At 42.9% G+C, this 17345-nt stretch overlaps 1 protein-coding gene and 1 pseudogene across 2 annotated transcripts in view; both read left to right on the top strand.

The window, feature by feature from the left end:
• LOC121008919 (katanin interacting protein) overlaps positions 1-17345 on the top strand; it is a 311559-nt gene that overhangs the window by 143321 nt on the left and 150893 nt on the right. For both annotated transcript variants that reach the window (XM_040441686.1, XM_040441685.1), the window contains 2 exons: positions 7406-7481; positions 9734-9911. In XM_040441686.1, coding sequence (XP_040297620.1) covers positions 7406-7481; positions 9734-9911 — 254 coding nt within the window. The remainder of the gene's footprint in view (positions 1-7405; positions 7482-9733; positions 9912-17345) is intronic.
• Positions 8496-8560, top strand: LOC121009086 (annotated as a pseudogene).

Raw genomic sequence — 17345 nt, 5'->3', positions numbered from 1 at the left:
AAGCTAACATGACACAAAGCCAAACCCTTGGTTCAGACACCATTCACCAAGCCATACATTGAATTCCTTAATGCGCATCTTCCTGTCATGCTGAAGGTTATGCACAGGCAAAACTGCAGAGAATGAAACAGTTGATGCAACCTCCCGTATATCATTTCCAAGTGTGTGAAAAGCTTCCTTCACCTTTGAAACCTCATTGCAAGCCAGATCATTTGTCCCAAGATGGACAATAACATCCACTTCCCTTTACTGCTTTGCTTGCCTCACAATATTAAGGATACGTCGTCTATCCCTGCTAGCAGTAGCACCAGGGAGACATCTTACAAAACCATTTTCCTCAAAATTCACACCTCTTATGATAGAATCGCCCACAAACAGCTGCTTACTATCAGTCCTCACCTTATCCTTTTTGTCTTTGGCTGCAGTCTTGCATACTTTAGGCATGGGAGATGATTGTTCCTCACCCACTGTGCCTGAGCCATCCTCCATGTTGCTCTTGCGCTCTGAAAGTGCTGCAAAGGAATTATGGAGAGCCACAGACTGTGGGACATGTCTTCTATCAACAACTCTCAGTCTACCAGAACCTGCAGTAAGCCATCTTCCATTTCTAGGGGGCCTCTGTGGCAGTTGCATTGCAACATTCCCAGCCTGAGTTTGTTTAAAAATTAATTTACAAATCTCAGATTTCAAAAATGCAATTTCCTGCTGCATTATGGAGAGCTGTCTACAGATCAGACAGCATCCAAACCTCCAAAGAGTGGAACCTGAAATAAAAGCACAACAATTCCTGCACAAAACCAGGTCTGCCATTTTAAAGAGGGGAAAGAATTTAAACAAACAAATCTTACTTTTTTAGATTGTATCCACCTATAGATTACCTCCTTAGTATCTCCTGAATATCTCAGATGCACTTATAAATGCAGCACTTGAGAATGCAGCAAGCTATGGTCAAAGGTTATCTGCCAGAGCGGCCGCATTATCAAACTCTGCCAGAAGATCTCTTTGGCTGAAGGATTGTAAGGGAGATGTTGCTTCCAAGTCAAAATTCCTTAAATCCAGTGGTTTGTCAGATCAGGTAGTAGAGTGTCACGAGGTTGTCAAGAGCCACGTCTGACTCCGTTATACCCGGGGTCAGGAAGTCGCAGCGGATGGCTGCGCACTCTATGTCTAAAGATCGCGCTGTTTCTTAATGATAGCTTTCTGTGTTTGCCTTGCAATCCTTTTTGTCTCACTCAGGGATCCGTAGCTTCTTCTCCTCAGCTGTTTCTTGTCCGTCACTCCCAACCTCTTTATATTCTCCCTCCCAATTTTCTGGTTGCCAGATATAGAGCTTCCTGCCTGGACTTCTATACTGACCCACTGGAGCTGTGTAGCTGTGATTCCCGGTTGTCGTTGCAGAGCGTTACCCTCCGGATCCCTGTTGGGCTTTTGTTGTCCGCTGTTGTCGCCCACCTGGGATTATATGTTTTGTCTGTATTGTCTGTCCTCTCCTTGGTGTTTTCCTTTAGTGTTAGTGGTGAGGACTAGTGTCCCCACCGCCCTATTCACTACTTAGGGCTCATCTTAGGGAAAGCAAGGGTTTAGGCACGTGATCGGCGCACGGGTGAGAAACCCGTCTAGGGACGTCAGGGCAGTCAGGTGCCAGCCTCAAGGTGAGTTAGGGGTCACCACCTTTCCCTCTCCCTTGGACAGGGCCTTCCCTTTTCCCTCCCTTTGCGTCGCGTATGTGATCGGCACGCCGGTCGTGATATAGAGACTCTACTAGCCAGTAGGAAAAAAGTTACCACTGACATTTATTTGAGAGTTTGGAATACCTTTATTCTGTTTGCGGGAATGGATTTGGATCTGTCAGCCCCACCAGAGATCCCACTGATTTTAAATTTCTTACAGGAAAGCTTAAATAAGAAATTAAGACCGAGTACATTAAAGGTTTAGGTCTCTGCCCTTAGTGTATTGTTCGACAGAAGTTTGGCAACTCATCCGTGGATCAAACGGTTCATAAAGGCATCAATTAGATTAAATCCTCCTCTAAACCCAGATCATCTCCCTGGGATTTAAATATCGTCCTTTCCATGCTCACACAAAGTCCTTTTGAACCTTTAGACTCAATCTCTTACAAAGTCTTACAAGACTGCCTTTTGTGTAGCTATTACGTCAGCCAGACGGGTAGGGGAGATTTCGGCCTTATCCGCTTCCCCTCCTTATAAATTGATCTTGGAAAATAGAATTGTTTCGAAACTGCACCCTGCCTTTCTTCCTAAGGTGGTTTCCGATTTCCACAGTTTGAATAAATCATTTTGCCCTCCTTCTGCCAGGATCCCAAAAATTTTGGGGAGGAAAGGTTCCATACACTAGATGTAAGGAGAAGTGTGTGTAAATACTTAGACTTACTTAACAAAAGAGTGGAGGAAAGCCCCTCAGTTATTTGTTCAATTCCAGGGTCCAAGCAAGGGTCTAAAAGTTACTAGCCGTACTATTGCCAGGTGGATAAACTATAAGTCTAGTCTACTCTTCAGCAGATCTTCACGTTCCTACAGGGTTCTCGGCCCACTCCACAAGAGCTATAGCAGCTTCCTGGGCAGAAAAAGGCTGTGCCACCATTGATCAAATTTGTAGAGCGGCTACCTGGAGCTCTCCAAACATGTTTCATAAACATTATAGATTGGATCTATCTTCTGCTCAGGGCTTGGCCTTTGGAAGAAAGGTCTTGCAGGCAGTAATCCCACCCTAGATTTATCTAGTCTAATCTCTCACAGGTGCTGTCATGGGGCGTAATGGAAATACATAAATACATTCATTACTCTTACCGGTAATCTGTTTTCCATGAGCCCATGACAGCACCTACATTATTCCCAACCATATAAAAATAAAAAATTGTGTGTGTGTGTGTGTGTGTATATATATATATATATATATATATATATATATATACACTGCTCAAAAAAATAAAGGGAACACAAAAATAACACATCCTAGATCTGAATTACTTAAATATTTTTCTGAAATACTTTGTTCTTTACATAGTTGAATGTGCTGACAACAAAATCACACAAAAATAAAAAAATGGAAATCAAATTTTTTAACCCATTGAGGTCTGGATTTGGAGTCACACTCAAAATTAAAGTGGAAAAACACACTACAGGCTGATCCAACTTTAAAGTAATGTCCTTAAAACAAGTCAAAATGAGGCTCAGTAGTGTGTGAGTGGCCTCCACGTGCCTGTATGACCTCCCTACAACGCCTGTGCATGCTCCTGATGAGGTGGCAGACGGTCTCCTGGGGGATCTCCTCCCAGACCTGGACTAAAGCATCTGCCAACTCCTGGACAGTCTGTGGTGCAACGTGACGTTGGTGGATAGAGCGAGACATGATGTCCCAGATGTGCTCGATTGGATTCAGGTTTGGGGAACGGGCGGGCCAGTCCATAGCATCAATGCCTTCGTCTTGCAGGAACTGCTGACACACTCCAGCCACATGAGGTCTAGCATTGTCTTGCATTAGGAGGAACCCAGGGCCAACCGCACCAGCATATGGTCTCACAAGGGGTCTCATCTCGGTACCTAATGGCAGTCAGGCTACCTCTGGCGAGCACATGGAGGGCTGTGCGGCCCTCCAAAGAAATGCCACCCCACACCATTACTGACCCAATGCCAAACCGGTCATGCTGGAGGATGTTGCAGGCAGCAGAACGTTCTCCACGACGTCTCCAGACTCTGTCACGTCTGTCACATGTGCTCAGTGTGAACCTGCTTTCATCTGTGAAGAGCACAGGGCGCCAGTGGCGAATTTGCCAATCTTGGTGTTCTCTGGCAAATGCCAAACGTCCTGCACGGTGTTGGGCTATAAGCACAACCCCCACCTGTGGACGTCGGGCCCTCATATCACCCTCATGGAGTCTGTTTCTGACCGTTTGAGCAGACACATGCACATTTGTGGCCTGCTTGAGGTCATTTTGCAGGGCTCTGGCAGTGCTCCTCCTGTTCCTCCTTGCACAAAGGCGGAGGTAGCGGCCCTGCTGCTGGGTTGTTGCCTTCCTACGGCCTCCTCCACGTCTCCTGATGTACTGGCCTGTCTCCTGGTAGCGCCTCCATGCTCTGGACACTACGCTGACAGACACAGCAAACCTTCTTGCCACAGCCGCATTGATGTGCCATCCTGGATAAGCTGCACTACCTGAGCCACTTGTGTGGGTTGTAGACTCCGTCTCATGCTACCACTAGAGTGAAAGCACCGCCAGCATTCAAAAGTGACCAAAACATCAACCAGGAAGCATAGGAACTGAGAAGTGGTCTGTGGTCACCACCTGCAGAACCACTCCTTTATTGGGGGTGTCTTGCTAATTGCCTATAATTTCCACCTGTTGTCTATCCCATTTGCACATCAGCATGTGAAATTGATTGTCACTCAGTGTTGCTTCCTAAGTGGACAGTTTGATTGACTTGGAGTTACATTGTGTTGTTTAAGTGTTCCCTTTATTTTTTTGAGCAGTGTATATATATATATATATATATATATATATATATATATAGTGTTAAAAGTATATGCTGACAGTCATATATTTAAGATGCTTTTTTATGTATCGTATGTTAAGTTTCACTGTATTCAGAAAATGGATGGTCCTCAGAAAGGTGTTAGAGGCCCAGGGGGACGCCCCGGTCTCTTACCCCTCAGAGAAATTGTCCTCAGAATCTTGTTGCAAGGAATGGAGTATGGAGGGACCCTATTTAAAGATCTGGGAAGTTCCTTTTTCCTGTCCGAAAGGAGGAGGATCTCTTACAGGTGCTGTCATGGGCTCATGGAAAACTGATTTCCGGTAAGAGTAATGAATGTATTTTTGTGCGGACCATATGCGGAATCATTCATTTCAATGGGTCCTCAAAAAATAAATGGAAGTTACTCCGTGTGCATTTAGTTTCCATATGTCTGTATTTCTAGTCAGCAAAAATTTTTTAAAACTTGTCCTATTATTGTCCGCATTTCGGACAAGGATAGGACTGTTCTATTAGGGGCCAGCTGTTCCGTTTGGCAAAATACAGAATGCACACGGACATCATCCGTATTTTTTGCATATCCGTTTTTTGTGTACCGCAAAATACATACGGTTGTTTGCATGAGCCCTAAACAACCCTGAACGTGCGGCAGCACCCTAAGGCCACCTGCACACGTTGCGGAATATGTGCATTTTTTTCCGCAGGAATTACGTGCAGAAAAACCGCAGCATAGGACAGTACCAGCAGAGGGTATGAAATCACACCAATGTCACTGTAGATTTTTTCTGTGCAGAAATGGCCATGCTAATTTCAAAATAAATAGCTTGTCAATTACCGTATGTTTGCGGTTTTAGCTTCGGATTTCACCCTTGTCACCCTTCCATTGAAATCTGCTGCAAAACCGCATCAAATCCGCACAACAAAACGCTGCTTGACATTGCGGATTTAGGTGCAAATATGTTGCAGAAACGCACAGCAATTCGTGCGGATCTTGTGTGTTCACCTACCTCTATATATCCGTGTTCAGGGGCCCTAAAGCAATTCTCTCCTGCAATCAATGGATCCGCAACTGAAAAGGGAATTCACCAGGAAAGTGTACTGCCGTTCTCCAGTTAATGTGATTTTTGTAATAGATATGCTACTACACTAAGAAAATATACATTATGCTCACAAATCGCAATCAGTTTGAGGGTGTCGAAATGAACAAAAATATTCAATTTTTTTCTTTGGCTTCTATGTTGATATTGAGCGAAATGATGTGTCAGTTGGCACATCGATATTCTATTGTAGGTTTTCAATCATAATGGACTGTATATTTTTTTGCCCTGTATTTGTACTTTACCATGCCTTTTCACATGATATGTATCTGAAGTATTGTGCCCATTTAATGTTTGATTTTTTTTTTCCTCAATGAGGTTTTTATAGCATGAGCTTTATAGTCAGAGCTTTAGATGTTACAGTATACGGTTGCCAAGTTGTTCATCTTTTTGATATGCAAATGCCCCTCATATAGTTGTGCGCTTGTACCAGCGCATGCCAGCTGTCTTTTTGTTTCAGATGTAGTTGGGGTGAAAGAAGCAGCTGTATCTCAAGACATGTTTTAAATAATGTAGGAAGAAACATGCATTTGCAATTTTCTAATGATTTTTTAGTACAGAGACTCAATATATTTCGCTCCTACTAAAAGTTTGGCCGCAGCTACTCATATCTGTTTTATCATTGTGGAGTGGCCACAAAATATTAAATCTTAAAGGGATTGTCTCACTTCAGCAAGTGGCATTTATCATGTAAAGCGGTGGTCGTGCCTGCACACTATCAGAGAAAGTGATGGCCTCTCTGGTGGCAGGGTCTGCGTGTGTGCACATAGGCCAGCGCTTTTTCCTATAGTGCGCAAGCACGACCACTACGCCTGGATTGCAGGGTGGTCGTAACTCCTGGAAACGAGCAGTGTATGATGTGATGGAAAAATGTATCAAGCCAGCAAAGGAGGCAATATGGGCAATCACAATACATTAGTAACTTTCTCTACATGATAAATGCCATTTGCTGAAGTGAGACAACCCCTTTAATATTTATTAGAAGTAGCCACCCTTTACTATCATAAGAGCTTTTATTCATGAGGTTGCCATCTGGGATGCTTCTTGAATGAGCCCTTTTTTTTTTTTAGCTTTACATCTGATGCAGCACTGTATTGTCATTGTATTTGTTATGGTGAACTAAGCACTAATCCGATGGGCTGCAGAACGCCGGTATCCATGCCCATCTTTAATTCTGCCAAATCAAGTGTCACAAGCGAAGCATCCTCACAGAACCAAGATAGACATCAATGGGTTATTTTTTTCTGTGTTTCATGATTATATTCCAGTTACAATAAAAATGTTTAATTTTTAACTCATCAGACCAAAGAAAAGATTCCGCCAGATTTCTTTGTTCAAATAATTTCTCTTCTTAAAGCGGTTATTCGAGAATGACAACTTATCACCTTATCATACAGACAGTTTGGAAACCACAATGAATGATAAAGATTATAAATAATGCATGTCTATGGTTCGGTATACAGATAGTGTGGCCCATTATTGTGATTGTAATCATCATCATAATCATGGACATATATATATATATTTCACAAGCACTGGAAAAAAAAGTTCCTTTTTTACAGACTGTCCAGGAATTTAGTGGATGGTTCGCAACCCTGGTCAATGAGAGGCATAAGCTAATTATAATGTCTCTTTCACACAGTTCATAACATCCTGTCTGTCATGGATCCTATCAGTATCTCTGGTTTTCATCACGTCTATGGTGATTTTTTTTCCTTAACTTTTTTAGTAGGACATGTTTTGTGTTTACAACCTTCTCCATATACATCAAAAAGGGAGACATATTAGTTTTTATCAACTCCTTTCTTGTCTTTATAGGCGTCTGATCAGAAAACCATAGCATCTGCCTCTGCGAATCTTTCCACTACTGTACCAGGAGTTTATACCGGTCAATGTAAGTATATTTGTTACTATAAGTCCATAGTATTCTGGTATGCTCATACTGTCTTTGTTTTCTTCTCAGAATCCATTTACTATACCCTGCCATAGTTGATGGGTCATCTTATTTTGCAGTTCGGTAGTCTAAGGCTGGGATCTAGTGGTGTAGTTTCTCAGAAAAGTCGTGACAATTTTGGTCAAAGATTAACCGCCTTCTAAATTTGCTCCCATTCTAACTACTTACTTTTAGTCATTGGCTTCAGAAGAACCTTTTAAATGTAATTTAGTATGTAATTTCATTTTATTCCCCCAAAGAAGTGCTCAGCTTGTCAATATATTATAGAAGTGTACCTATTGTGGTAATTTATATTAAGGGCTCTTTACATGGGGTAGTTTCAGCCACAAATGACTACTGGTTGACCATACATAAGTTTATTTGCCCGTTTGTCAGGTTACTACACAGAGCAGTGATCAGGAATGACCAGTTTCCATTCACAATCATTGACCTGTATATATTTACCCGATTCTGGACCATAGCGAGCACCACATGATAAAACTGATTGGCACTCTTCGTAAAGGCCTTTCTACAGTGTGCTGGAAAGTGCATGCTGTGCTGCCAACCAGCGTGCCTTTTCATGCAGATTCAATCAGCAGACAAGCTGGCTCGTTTGACGGATAATCATAAACACATATACAGTACATGCCAATTATTCAGAATGAGCATTTGTGTAAATGTTTGTTGCCAATAATGGGCCTGATTATCAGCCTGAGTAAAAGGGCCCTAAGTTAACAGTGGATAATTAGTAGATTACGATCTACTAGTAGACCTAAGATTGTGAATGAACCAGTACATCTGGTGGCATTAGAGTCAGAGCATGTTAAGAGCTCATTCGCATCTCTTTCTTCCCAGAATTCCAGAGGAGCATGTTTGGCCTATAAGTCTCATCATGCCGATTAAGGCACTTTCTCCCTACATTGTTAGGCCACCAACCTGTTTTCTCACTTCCTACAACACTGCAGTGGGAAAACAAGCGCTTCTCGGCCTTTTGGCTAAGATCAAGTGTAGTATCTGTTCGCTCCTGGACTGAACTCTGCCCATGGAGGAAGGCCGCAATAGGCTGAGCCATGGGATTAGAGGAGAGCAGAGAACCACACAGTGGCCCACGAAGGGTGTACAGCATTAGGGCAGAAATGTCCTGTGCGAGGTGGCCCGGGTTGCTGGATCGATGCCATTAGGTCGAGTTGTGTTGAAAGCCCAAAGTGCAAGTGCCCCAGGAGTGGTGACCCTGGGGTGCCGGAACTCACTGGGGGTGGAATCCCACTGAGAGATGGCACATTGGCACAGCACTTTCTTTCTCACAATTTTAGCACACACCTCTCTTTGCTCGGCTTCGGCCTTGACAAGATGAGGAATTTTTATAATTCCGGTCGAATGTCCGGGCCGTAACGGCACACATTCACTTTATTTATTTTTTGTGTTCACTGTGTGCACTTTACATGTTGTTTGTCACTAGGAATTTCATGGTTGTGGCGCCCTTATGGGTACCCCCCCCCCCCCCCCGAGGTCTAAGGGGGGTGTGTGTGGCCATATTGGTTCCTCACCCCCCTCTCAAACCCCGTGGGCTCTCCCTTCGGGGAGAGTCCAGACCTTGTTGAAGCTCCTGGCTGACGCCTTGGGTGGCAGCCTAGGCGAAAGCCTGGGAGCATAGATGGGCGTACCCTTGGCTTCAGCTGAGGGTTGTCGTTTGTCCCAGTTCCTTGCAGGAGCTTCGGCCCCAGAGGGATAGGGAATGGTTTGTGGGGGGCCCTTCTCTTATGGAGAGGGCCTGCGATAGACCGCGACCTAGTGCACGATTTTTGTGTGGCACGCTGCACGATTGTCGATAAAAAAAAAAAAAAAACAAGCCTTATTATAGAATTTTTGCAAGTGAAATGTGTAATGGAGAATCCTATATAGACTTGTGGGTCTCACCCAGTGCCTCCAGCTAGTGTGGGAACCACAACTAATATATACACTCTCAATACAGAGCAGGGCACGAGCGACAGGCAGCGCAGTCTCATATTCAGAACTAATGACTATAGAACTAGTGCAGCAGATAACATGTCCCTATCCCTGGTCTCCTGGCATCACAGAAAATGTTTGGGTACTTAATTTAAGTGATTAGATGTTGCTTAAGCAAATCTTGGCCTTGCCTTACGTTTCCATGTTTTGTCTGATTGCCCCTATCTGACTAAAATATTATCTAATTATTAATGTCATTGTTTTAGGCCTACAATTAAATTTCACTATGACATGGGGAGACCTGCATTACCTTGGCATTACTGGACTAGAAATTGTGGGATCCAATGGGGAAGCGTTGCCGCTAAACATGAATATTATGAAAGCCTCACCACCAGATCTCAGTGTGCTTCCTGAGTACCAAGATGACAGCAGAACTTTAGATAAGTATGTTCAAACTCACAGGGGGAGATTTATCAAAACTGGTGTAAAGGAAAATTAGCTTAGTTGCCCATAGCAACCAATCAGATTTCACATTTTTCAGAACTCCTTTGGAAAATGAAAGGTGGAATCTGATTGTTACTATGGGCAACTAAGCCAGTTTTCCTTTAAACGTAAATCTCCCGCACTTTCGTAAGATCACTGTTATGACTCATTTGTACTTCACGCTCATATCCATTCTGGTAGACCATGGGGAGGCATTTTTATTCTTTTTTTATGGAGATCCAGCATGCACCAAACTTTCACATCTTATTGAGCAGTTGTCATAATATGATGGAGCTTTAGATACAGTGCATTCAGAAAGTCTTCAGATCCTTACCTTTTTTCACATTTTATGTTGCGGCCTCGTGCAAAAAATTTTAAAATCCCACGGTTTTCCCATCATTCTGCACTCAATACCCCATAATGACAAAGTGAAAACGAAATGTTTGAAATCTTTTCTGATTTACTGAAAAAGAAAAACTAAAATCTTGCATTGACATAAGTATTCAGACCCTTTACTCGGGACTTAGTTGAAGTACCTTTGGCAGCGATTACAGCCTCCAGTCTTCTTGGGTATGATGCTACAAGGTTTGCACACTTGGATTTGGGGATTCTATGTCGTTCTTTTCTGCAGATCTTCTCAATCTCTGTCAGGTTGGATAGGGGCGTCGGTGGACAGCCATTTTCAGGTCTCACTAAAGATGTTTGATTTGGTTCAAGTCAGAGCTCTGGCTGGGCTACTCTAAGACATTCACAGAGTTGTTCCTAAGCCTCTCCTGTGTTGTCTTGGCTGTGTGCTTAGGGCCATTGTCTTGTAGGAGGGTGAACATTTGGTTTTCATTAAAGGCATTGTCTCACTTCAGCAAATTACATTTATCATGTAGACAAAGGCACTTACTAATGTATTGTGATTGTCCATATTGCCTCCTTTGCTGGCTTGAGTAATTTTACCTTCTGGAAGTTTCTCCCAGAAACATTGGAGCTCAGGATCTTTGGAGCTTAGCCAGAGTGACCATTGTTTTATTATTTAGTTTGGTGGGGCGGTCAGCCCTGGTTGTTCCAAACTTTCATTTAAGAATTTTCAAGGCCACTGTGCCCTTAACCACCTCCGGACCGCCTAACGCAGGATCGCGTTCCGGAGGTGGCAGCGCTGCGCACAGTCACGCATATACGCGTCATCTCGCGAGACTTCCTGTGAACGCGCGCACACAGGCGCGCGCGCTCACAGGAACGGAAGGTAAGAGAGTTGATCTCCAGCCTGCCAGCGGCGATCGTTCGCTGGCAGGCTGGAGATGTGTTTTTTTTAACCCCTAACAGGTATATTAGACGCTGTTTTGATAACAGCGTCTAATATACCTGCTACCTGGTCCTCTGGTGGTCCCCTTTGTTTAGATCGACCACCAGAGGACACAGGTAGCTCAGTAAAGTAGCACCAAGCACCACTACACTACACTACACCCCCCCCCCCGTCACTTATTAACCCCTTATTAGCCCCTGATCACCCCTAATCACCCTGATCACCCCATATAGACTCCCTGATCACCCCCCTGTCATTGATTACCCCCCTGTCATTGATCAACCCCCTGTAAAGCTCCATTCAGACGTCCGCATGATTTTTACGGATCCACTGATAGATGGATCGGATCCGCAAAACGCATCCGGACGTCTGAATGAAGCCTTACAGGGGCGTGATCAATGACTGTGGTGATCACCCCATATAGACTCCCTGATCACCCCCCTGTCATTGATTACCCCCCTGTCATTGATTACCCCCCTGTAAAGCTCCATTCAGATGTCCGCATGATTTTTACGGATGCACTGATACATGGATCGGATCCGCAAAACGCATCCGGTCGTCTGAATGAAGCCTTACAGGGGCATGATCAATGACTGTGGTGATCACCCCCCTGTCATTGATTACCCCCCTGTAAAGCTCCATTCAGATGTCCGCATGATTTTTACGGATGCACTGATAGATGGATCGGATCCGCAAAACGCATCCGGACGTCTGAATGAAGCCTTACAGGGGCATGATCAATGACTGTGGTGATCACCCCATATAGACTCCCTGATCACCCCCCTGTCATTGATTACCCCCCTGTAAAGCTCCATTCAGATGTCCGCATGATTTTTACGGATGCACTGATAGATGGATCGGATCCGCAAAACGCATCCGGACGTCTGAATGAAGCCTTACAGGGGCGTGATCAATGACTGTGGTGATCACCCCATATAGACTCCCTGATTACCCCCCTGTCATTGATTACCCCCCTGTAAAGCTCCATTCAGATGTCCGCATGATTTTTACGGATGCACTGATAGATGGATTGGATCCGCAAAACGCATCCGGACGTCTGAATGAAGCCTTACACGGGCGTGATCAATGACTGTGGTTATCACCCCATATAGACTCCCTGATCACCCCCCTGTCATTGATCACCCCCCTGTCATTGATCACCCCCCCTGTCATTGATCACCCCCCCTGTCATTGATCACCCCCCCTGTCATTGATCACCCCTCTGTAAGGCTCCATTCAGATATTTTTTTGGCCCAAGTTAGCAGAATTTTTTTTTTTTTTCTTACAAAGTCTCATATTCCACTAACTTGTGTCAAAAAATAAAATCTCACATGAACTCACCATACCCCTCACGGAATCCAAATGCGTAAAATTTTTTAGACATTTATATTCCAGACTTCTTCTCACGCTTTAGGGCCCCTAGAATGCCAGGGCAGTATAAATACCCCACATGTGACCCCATTTCGGAAAGAAGACACCCCCAGGTATTCCGTGAGGGGCATATTGAGTCCATGAAAGATTGAAATTTTGTCCCAAGTTAGCGGAACGGGAGACTTTGTGAGAAAAAAATTAAAAATATCAATTTCCGCTAACTTGTGCCAAAAAAAAAAAATTTCTATGAACTCGCCATGCCCCTCATTGAATACCTTGGGGTGTCTTCTTTCCAAAATGGGGTCACATGTGGGGTATTTATACTGCCCTGGCATTCTAGGGGCCCCAAAGCGTGAGAAGAAGTCTGGTATCCAAATGTCTAAAAATGCCCTCCTAAAAGGAATTTGGGCACCTTTGCGCATCTAGGCTGCAAAAAAGTGTCACACATCTGGTATCGCCGTACTCAGGAGAAGTTGGGGAATGTGTTTTGGGGTGTCATTTTACATATACCCATGCTGGGTGAGAGAAATATCTTGGTCAAATGCCAACTTTGTATAAAAAAATGGGAAAAGTTGTCTTTTGCCAAGATATTTCTCTCACCCAGCATGGGTATATGTAAAATGACACCCCAAAACACATTCCCCAACTTCTCCTGAATACGGCGATACCACATGTGTGACACTTTTTTGCAGCCTAGGTGGGCAAAGGGGCCCATATTCCAAAGAGCACCTTTAGGATTTCACAGGTCATTTACCTACTTACCACACATTAGGGCCCCTGGAAAATGCCAGGGCAGTATAACTACCCCACAAGTGACCCCATTTTGGAAAGAAGACACCCCAAGGTATTCCGTGAGGGGCATGGCGAGTTCCTAGAATTTTTTATTTTTTGTCACAAGTTAGTGGAAAATGCTGATTTATTTATTTATTTATTTTTTCATACAAAGTCTCATATTCCACTAACTTGTGACAAAAAATAAAAACTTCCATGAACTCACTATGCCCATCAGCGAATACCTTGGGGTCTCTTCTTTCCAAAATGGGGTCACTTGTGGGGTAGTTATACTGCCCTGGCATTCTAGGGGCCCAAATGTGTGGTAAGGAGTTTGAAATCAAATTCTGTAAAAAATGACCTGTGAAATCCGAAAGGTGCTCTTTTGAATATGGGCCCCTTTGCCCACCTCGGCTGCAAATAAGTGTCACACATCTGGTATCTCCGTAATCGGGAGAAGTTGGGGAATGTGTTTTGGGGTGTCATTTTACATATACCCATGCTGGGTGAGAGAAATATCTTGGCAAAAGACAACTTTTCCCATTTTTTTATACAAAGTTGGCATTTGACCAAGATATTTATCTCACCCAGCATGGGTATATGTAAAAAGACACCCCAAAACACATTCCTCAACTTCTCCTGAATACAGAGATACCAGATGTGTGACACTTTTTTGCAGCCTAGGTGGGCAAAGGGGCCCACATTCCAAAGAGCACCTTTCGGATTTCACAGGTCATTTACCTACTTACCACACATTTGGGCCCCTAGAATGCCAGGGCAGTATAACTACCCCACAAGTGACCCCATTTTGGAAAGAAGAGACCCCAAGGTATTCGCTGATGGGCATAGTGAGTTCATGGAAGTTTTTATTTTTTGTCACAAGTTTGTGGAATATGAGACTTTGTATGAAAAAAAAAAAAAAAAAAAAAATCATCATTTTCCACTAACTTGTGACAAAAAATAAAAAATTCTAGGAACTCGCCATGCCCCTCACGGAATACCTTGGGGTGTCTTCTTTCCAAAATGGGTCACTTGTGGGGTAGTTATACTGCCCTGGTATTCTAGGGGCCCAAATGTGTGGTAAGGAGTTTGAAATCAAATTCAGGAAAAAATGAGGAGTGAAATCCGAAAGGTGCTCTTTGGAATATGGGCCCCTTTGCCCACCTAGGCTGCAAAAAAGTGTCACACATCTGGTATCCCCGTACTCAGGAGAAGTTGAGGAATGTGTTTTGGGGTGTCTTTTTACATATACCCATGCTGGGTGAGATAAATATCTTGGTCAAATGACAACTTTGTATAAAAAAATGGGAAAAGTTGTCTTTTGCCAAGATATTTCTCTCACCCAGCATGGGTATATATAAAATGACACCCCAAAACACATTCCCCACCTTCTCCTGAGTACGGAGATACCAGATGTGTGACACTTTTTTGCAGCCTAGGTGGGCAAAGGGGCCCATATTCCAAAGAGCACCTTTCGGATTTCACAGGTCATTTTTTACAGAATTTGATTTCAAACTCCTTACCACACATTTGGGCCCTAGAATGCCAGGGCAGTAGAACTACCCCACAAGTGACCCCATTTTGGAAAGAAGAGACCCCAAGGTATTCGCTGATGGGCATAGTGAGTTCATAGAACTTTTTATTTTTTGTCACAAGTTAGTGGAATATGAGACTTTGTAAGAAAAAAAAAAAAAAAAAATCATCTTTTTCCGCTAACTTGTGACAAAAAATAAAAAGTTCTATGAACTCACTATGCCCATCGGCGAATACCTTAGGGTGTGTACTTTCAGAAATGGGGTCATTTGTGGGGTGTTTGTACTGTCTGGCCATTGTAGAACCTCAGGAAACATGACAGGTGCTCAGAAAGTCAGAGCTGCTTCAAAAAGCGGAAATTCACATTTTTGTACCATAGTTTGTAAACGCTATAACTTTTACCCAAACCATTTTTTTTTTACCCAAACATTTTTTTTTTATCAAAGACATGTAGAACTATAAATTTAGAGCAAAATTTCTATATGGATGTCGTTTTTTTGCAAAATTTTACAACTGAAAGTGAAAAATTTCATTTTTTTGCAAAAAAATCGTTAAATTTCGATTAATAACAAAAAAAGTAAAAATGTCAGCAGCAATGAAATACCACCAAATGAAAGCTCTATTAGTGAGAAGAAAAGGAGGTAAATTCATTTGGGTGGTAAGTTGCATGACCGAGCAATAAACGGTGAAAGTAGTGTAGGTCAGAAGTGTAAAAAGTGGCCTGGTCTTTCAGGGTGTTTAAGCACTGGGGGCTGAGGTGGTTAAGAACTTTCCGTGTAGCAGAATTTTTTTTGTACCCTTCTCCAGCCCTATGCCTCCACACAGTCCAGTCTCTGAGCAGTACACGTAGTTCTTCCCTCCTCATGGCTTGGTCTTTGCTGTGATGTGCACTATAAGCTGTGAGATCTTATATAGACAGGTCTGTGTCTTTCCACTTTATGTCCAAGCAACTGAATGTAGCACAGATGGGCTCCAATGAAGTTGAAGAAACATGTCAAAGATGATCATGAGAAATGATAGGCCCCAGAACTAAATTTCAAGTGCCCTAGCAAAGGGTCTGAATACTTATGTTCATGCTACATTTTAGTTTTTACTTTTTAAGAAATTTGCAAAAACTTCACTTTCACTTTTGTCATTATGTGGTATTGAGTGCAGATTGATGGGGCAAAACTTATATATTGTTTTCTTTATTTTAGCACAACATAAGCTGTGAAAAAAGTGAAAGGGTCTGAAAACTTTCTGAATGCATTGTAGTATCTCCACAGCTTGTCTTATTAAACCTCTTCATTTTCCTTCTGTTGGTCAGTAATTTCATATAGCTCTGCTTCTGGATTCATACATTTGGCAATAATATTGTATGAGAGAATTTCAATATAAATTGTGGCCCAAGGCTGCATTCACATGAAAGTGAAAAACAGCCGTGACACTGCCATTTTCAGAGACATTGCAGTCTATGAGGATATTCACACAGCCGTCTTTTCAACAGCCCATGAATACCATCCATCCACAAATAGGACATGTCCTATTTTCAGCCTTTTACATGGCCAGATAGACCCCATTGAAATCAGTGGGCTCGTATTAAACTACCATTTAGACAAAAGTGCATCCAACGGCCGTTTAAAAACAGGTAAACTGTAAAAAGAAAAATAATGCCTCTGTTGAGATTTTTTTATATTTTTTTATGTTGGCACTACCGAAGGGCACATTATGTACAGCTCTGGAAAAATTGACAGTTTTGTTATATTCTATAAACCACTGACAATATTTTACCAGATTGCAGATAAAAATATTTTATTTAGAGCATTTTTTTTATTTTTAAGAAAATGACAACTGGTAAAAATAATAAACCAGTTCAGGTAATATCAGACCCCAAATAATGCTTAGAAAACACTTCATGCAGCTCGGCTTTTTTTTGATGGCTTGTGGCTATCCATCTTCCTCTTGATCACATTCCAGAGGTTTTCAATGGGGTTCAGGTCTGGAGATTGGGCTGGCCATGACAGGGTGTTCATCTGGTGGTCCTTCATTCACACTTTCATTGACCTGGCTGTGTGACATGAGGCATTGTCCTGCTGAAAAAAAAAAACTATCGTCAAGGTTGGGGAAGATTGTCAGAGCAGAAGGAAGCAAGTTTTCTTCCAGGATAACTTTGTACGTGGCTTGGTCATGTGTCCTTCACAAATACACATCTGCCCAATTCCAGCCTTGCTGAAACACACTCGCATCATCACCAATCCTGCACCAAATTTCACAGTGGGTACAAAATACCAGGTCTCCTTCTAACCATTATGTGACCTGGTGTTGGGCCAACCTGAGAATTGACTAAACAAACTCTACAATTTTATTTACAATTAGTCATAGACTATTATTACCAAAACTTACATCTGCCTGTTCATAGTGTTTAAAACTTTTAAAACTGGCGATAT

This window comes from Bufo bufo, chromosome 7 (assembly GCF_905171765.1).
Source record: "Bufo bufo chromosome 7, aBufBuf1.1, whole genome shotgun sequence".
Taxonomy (NCBI): Eukaryota; Metazoa; Chordata; class Amphibia; order Anura; family Bufonidae; genus Bufo; species Bufo bufo.
This window is presented reverse-complemented; position numbering and strand designations above follow the sequence as displayed.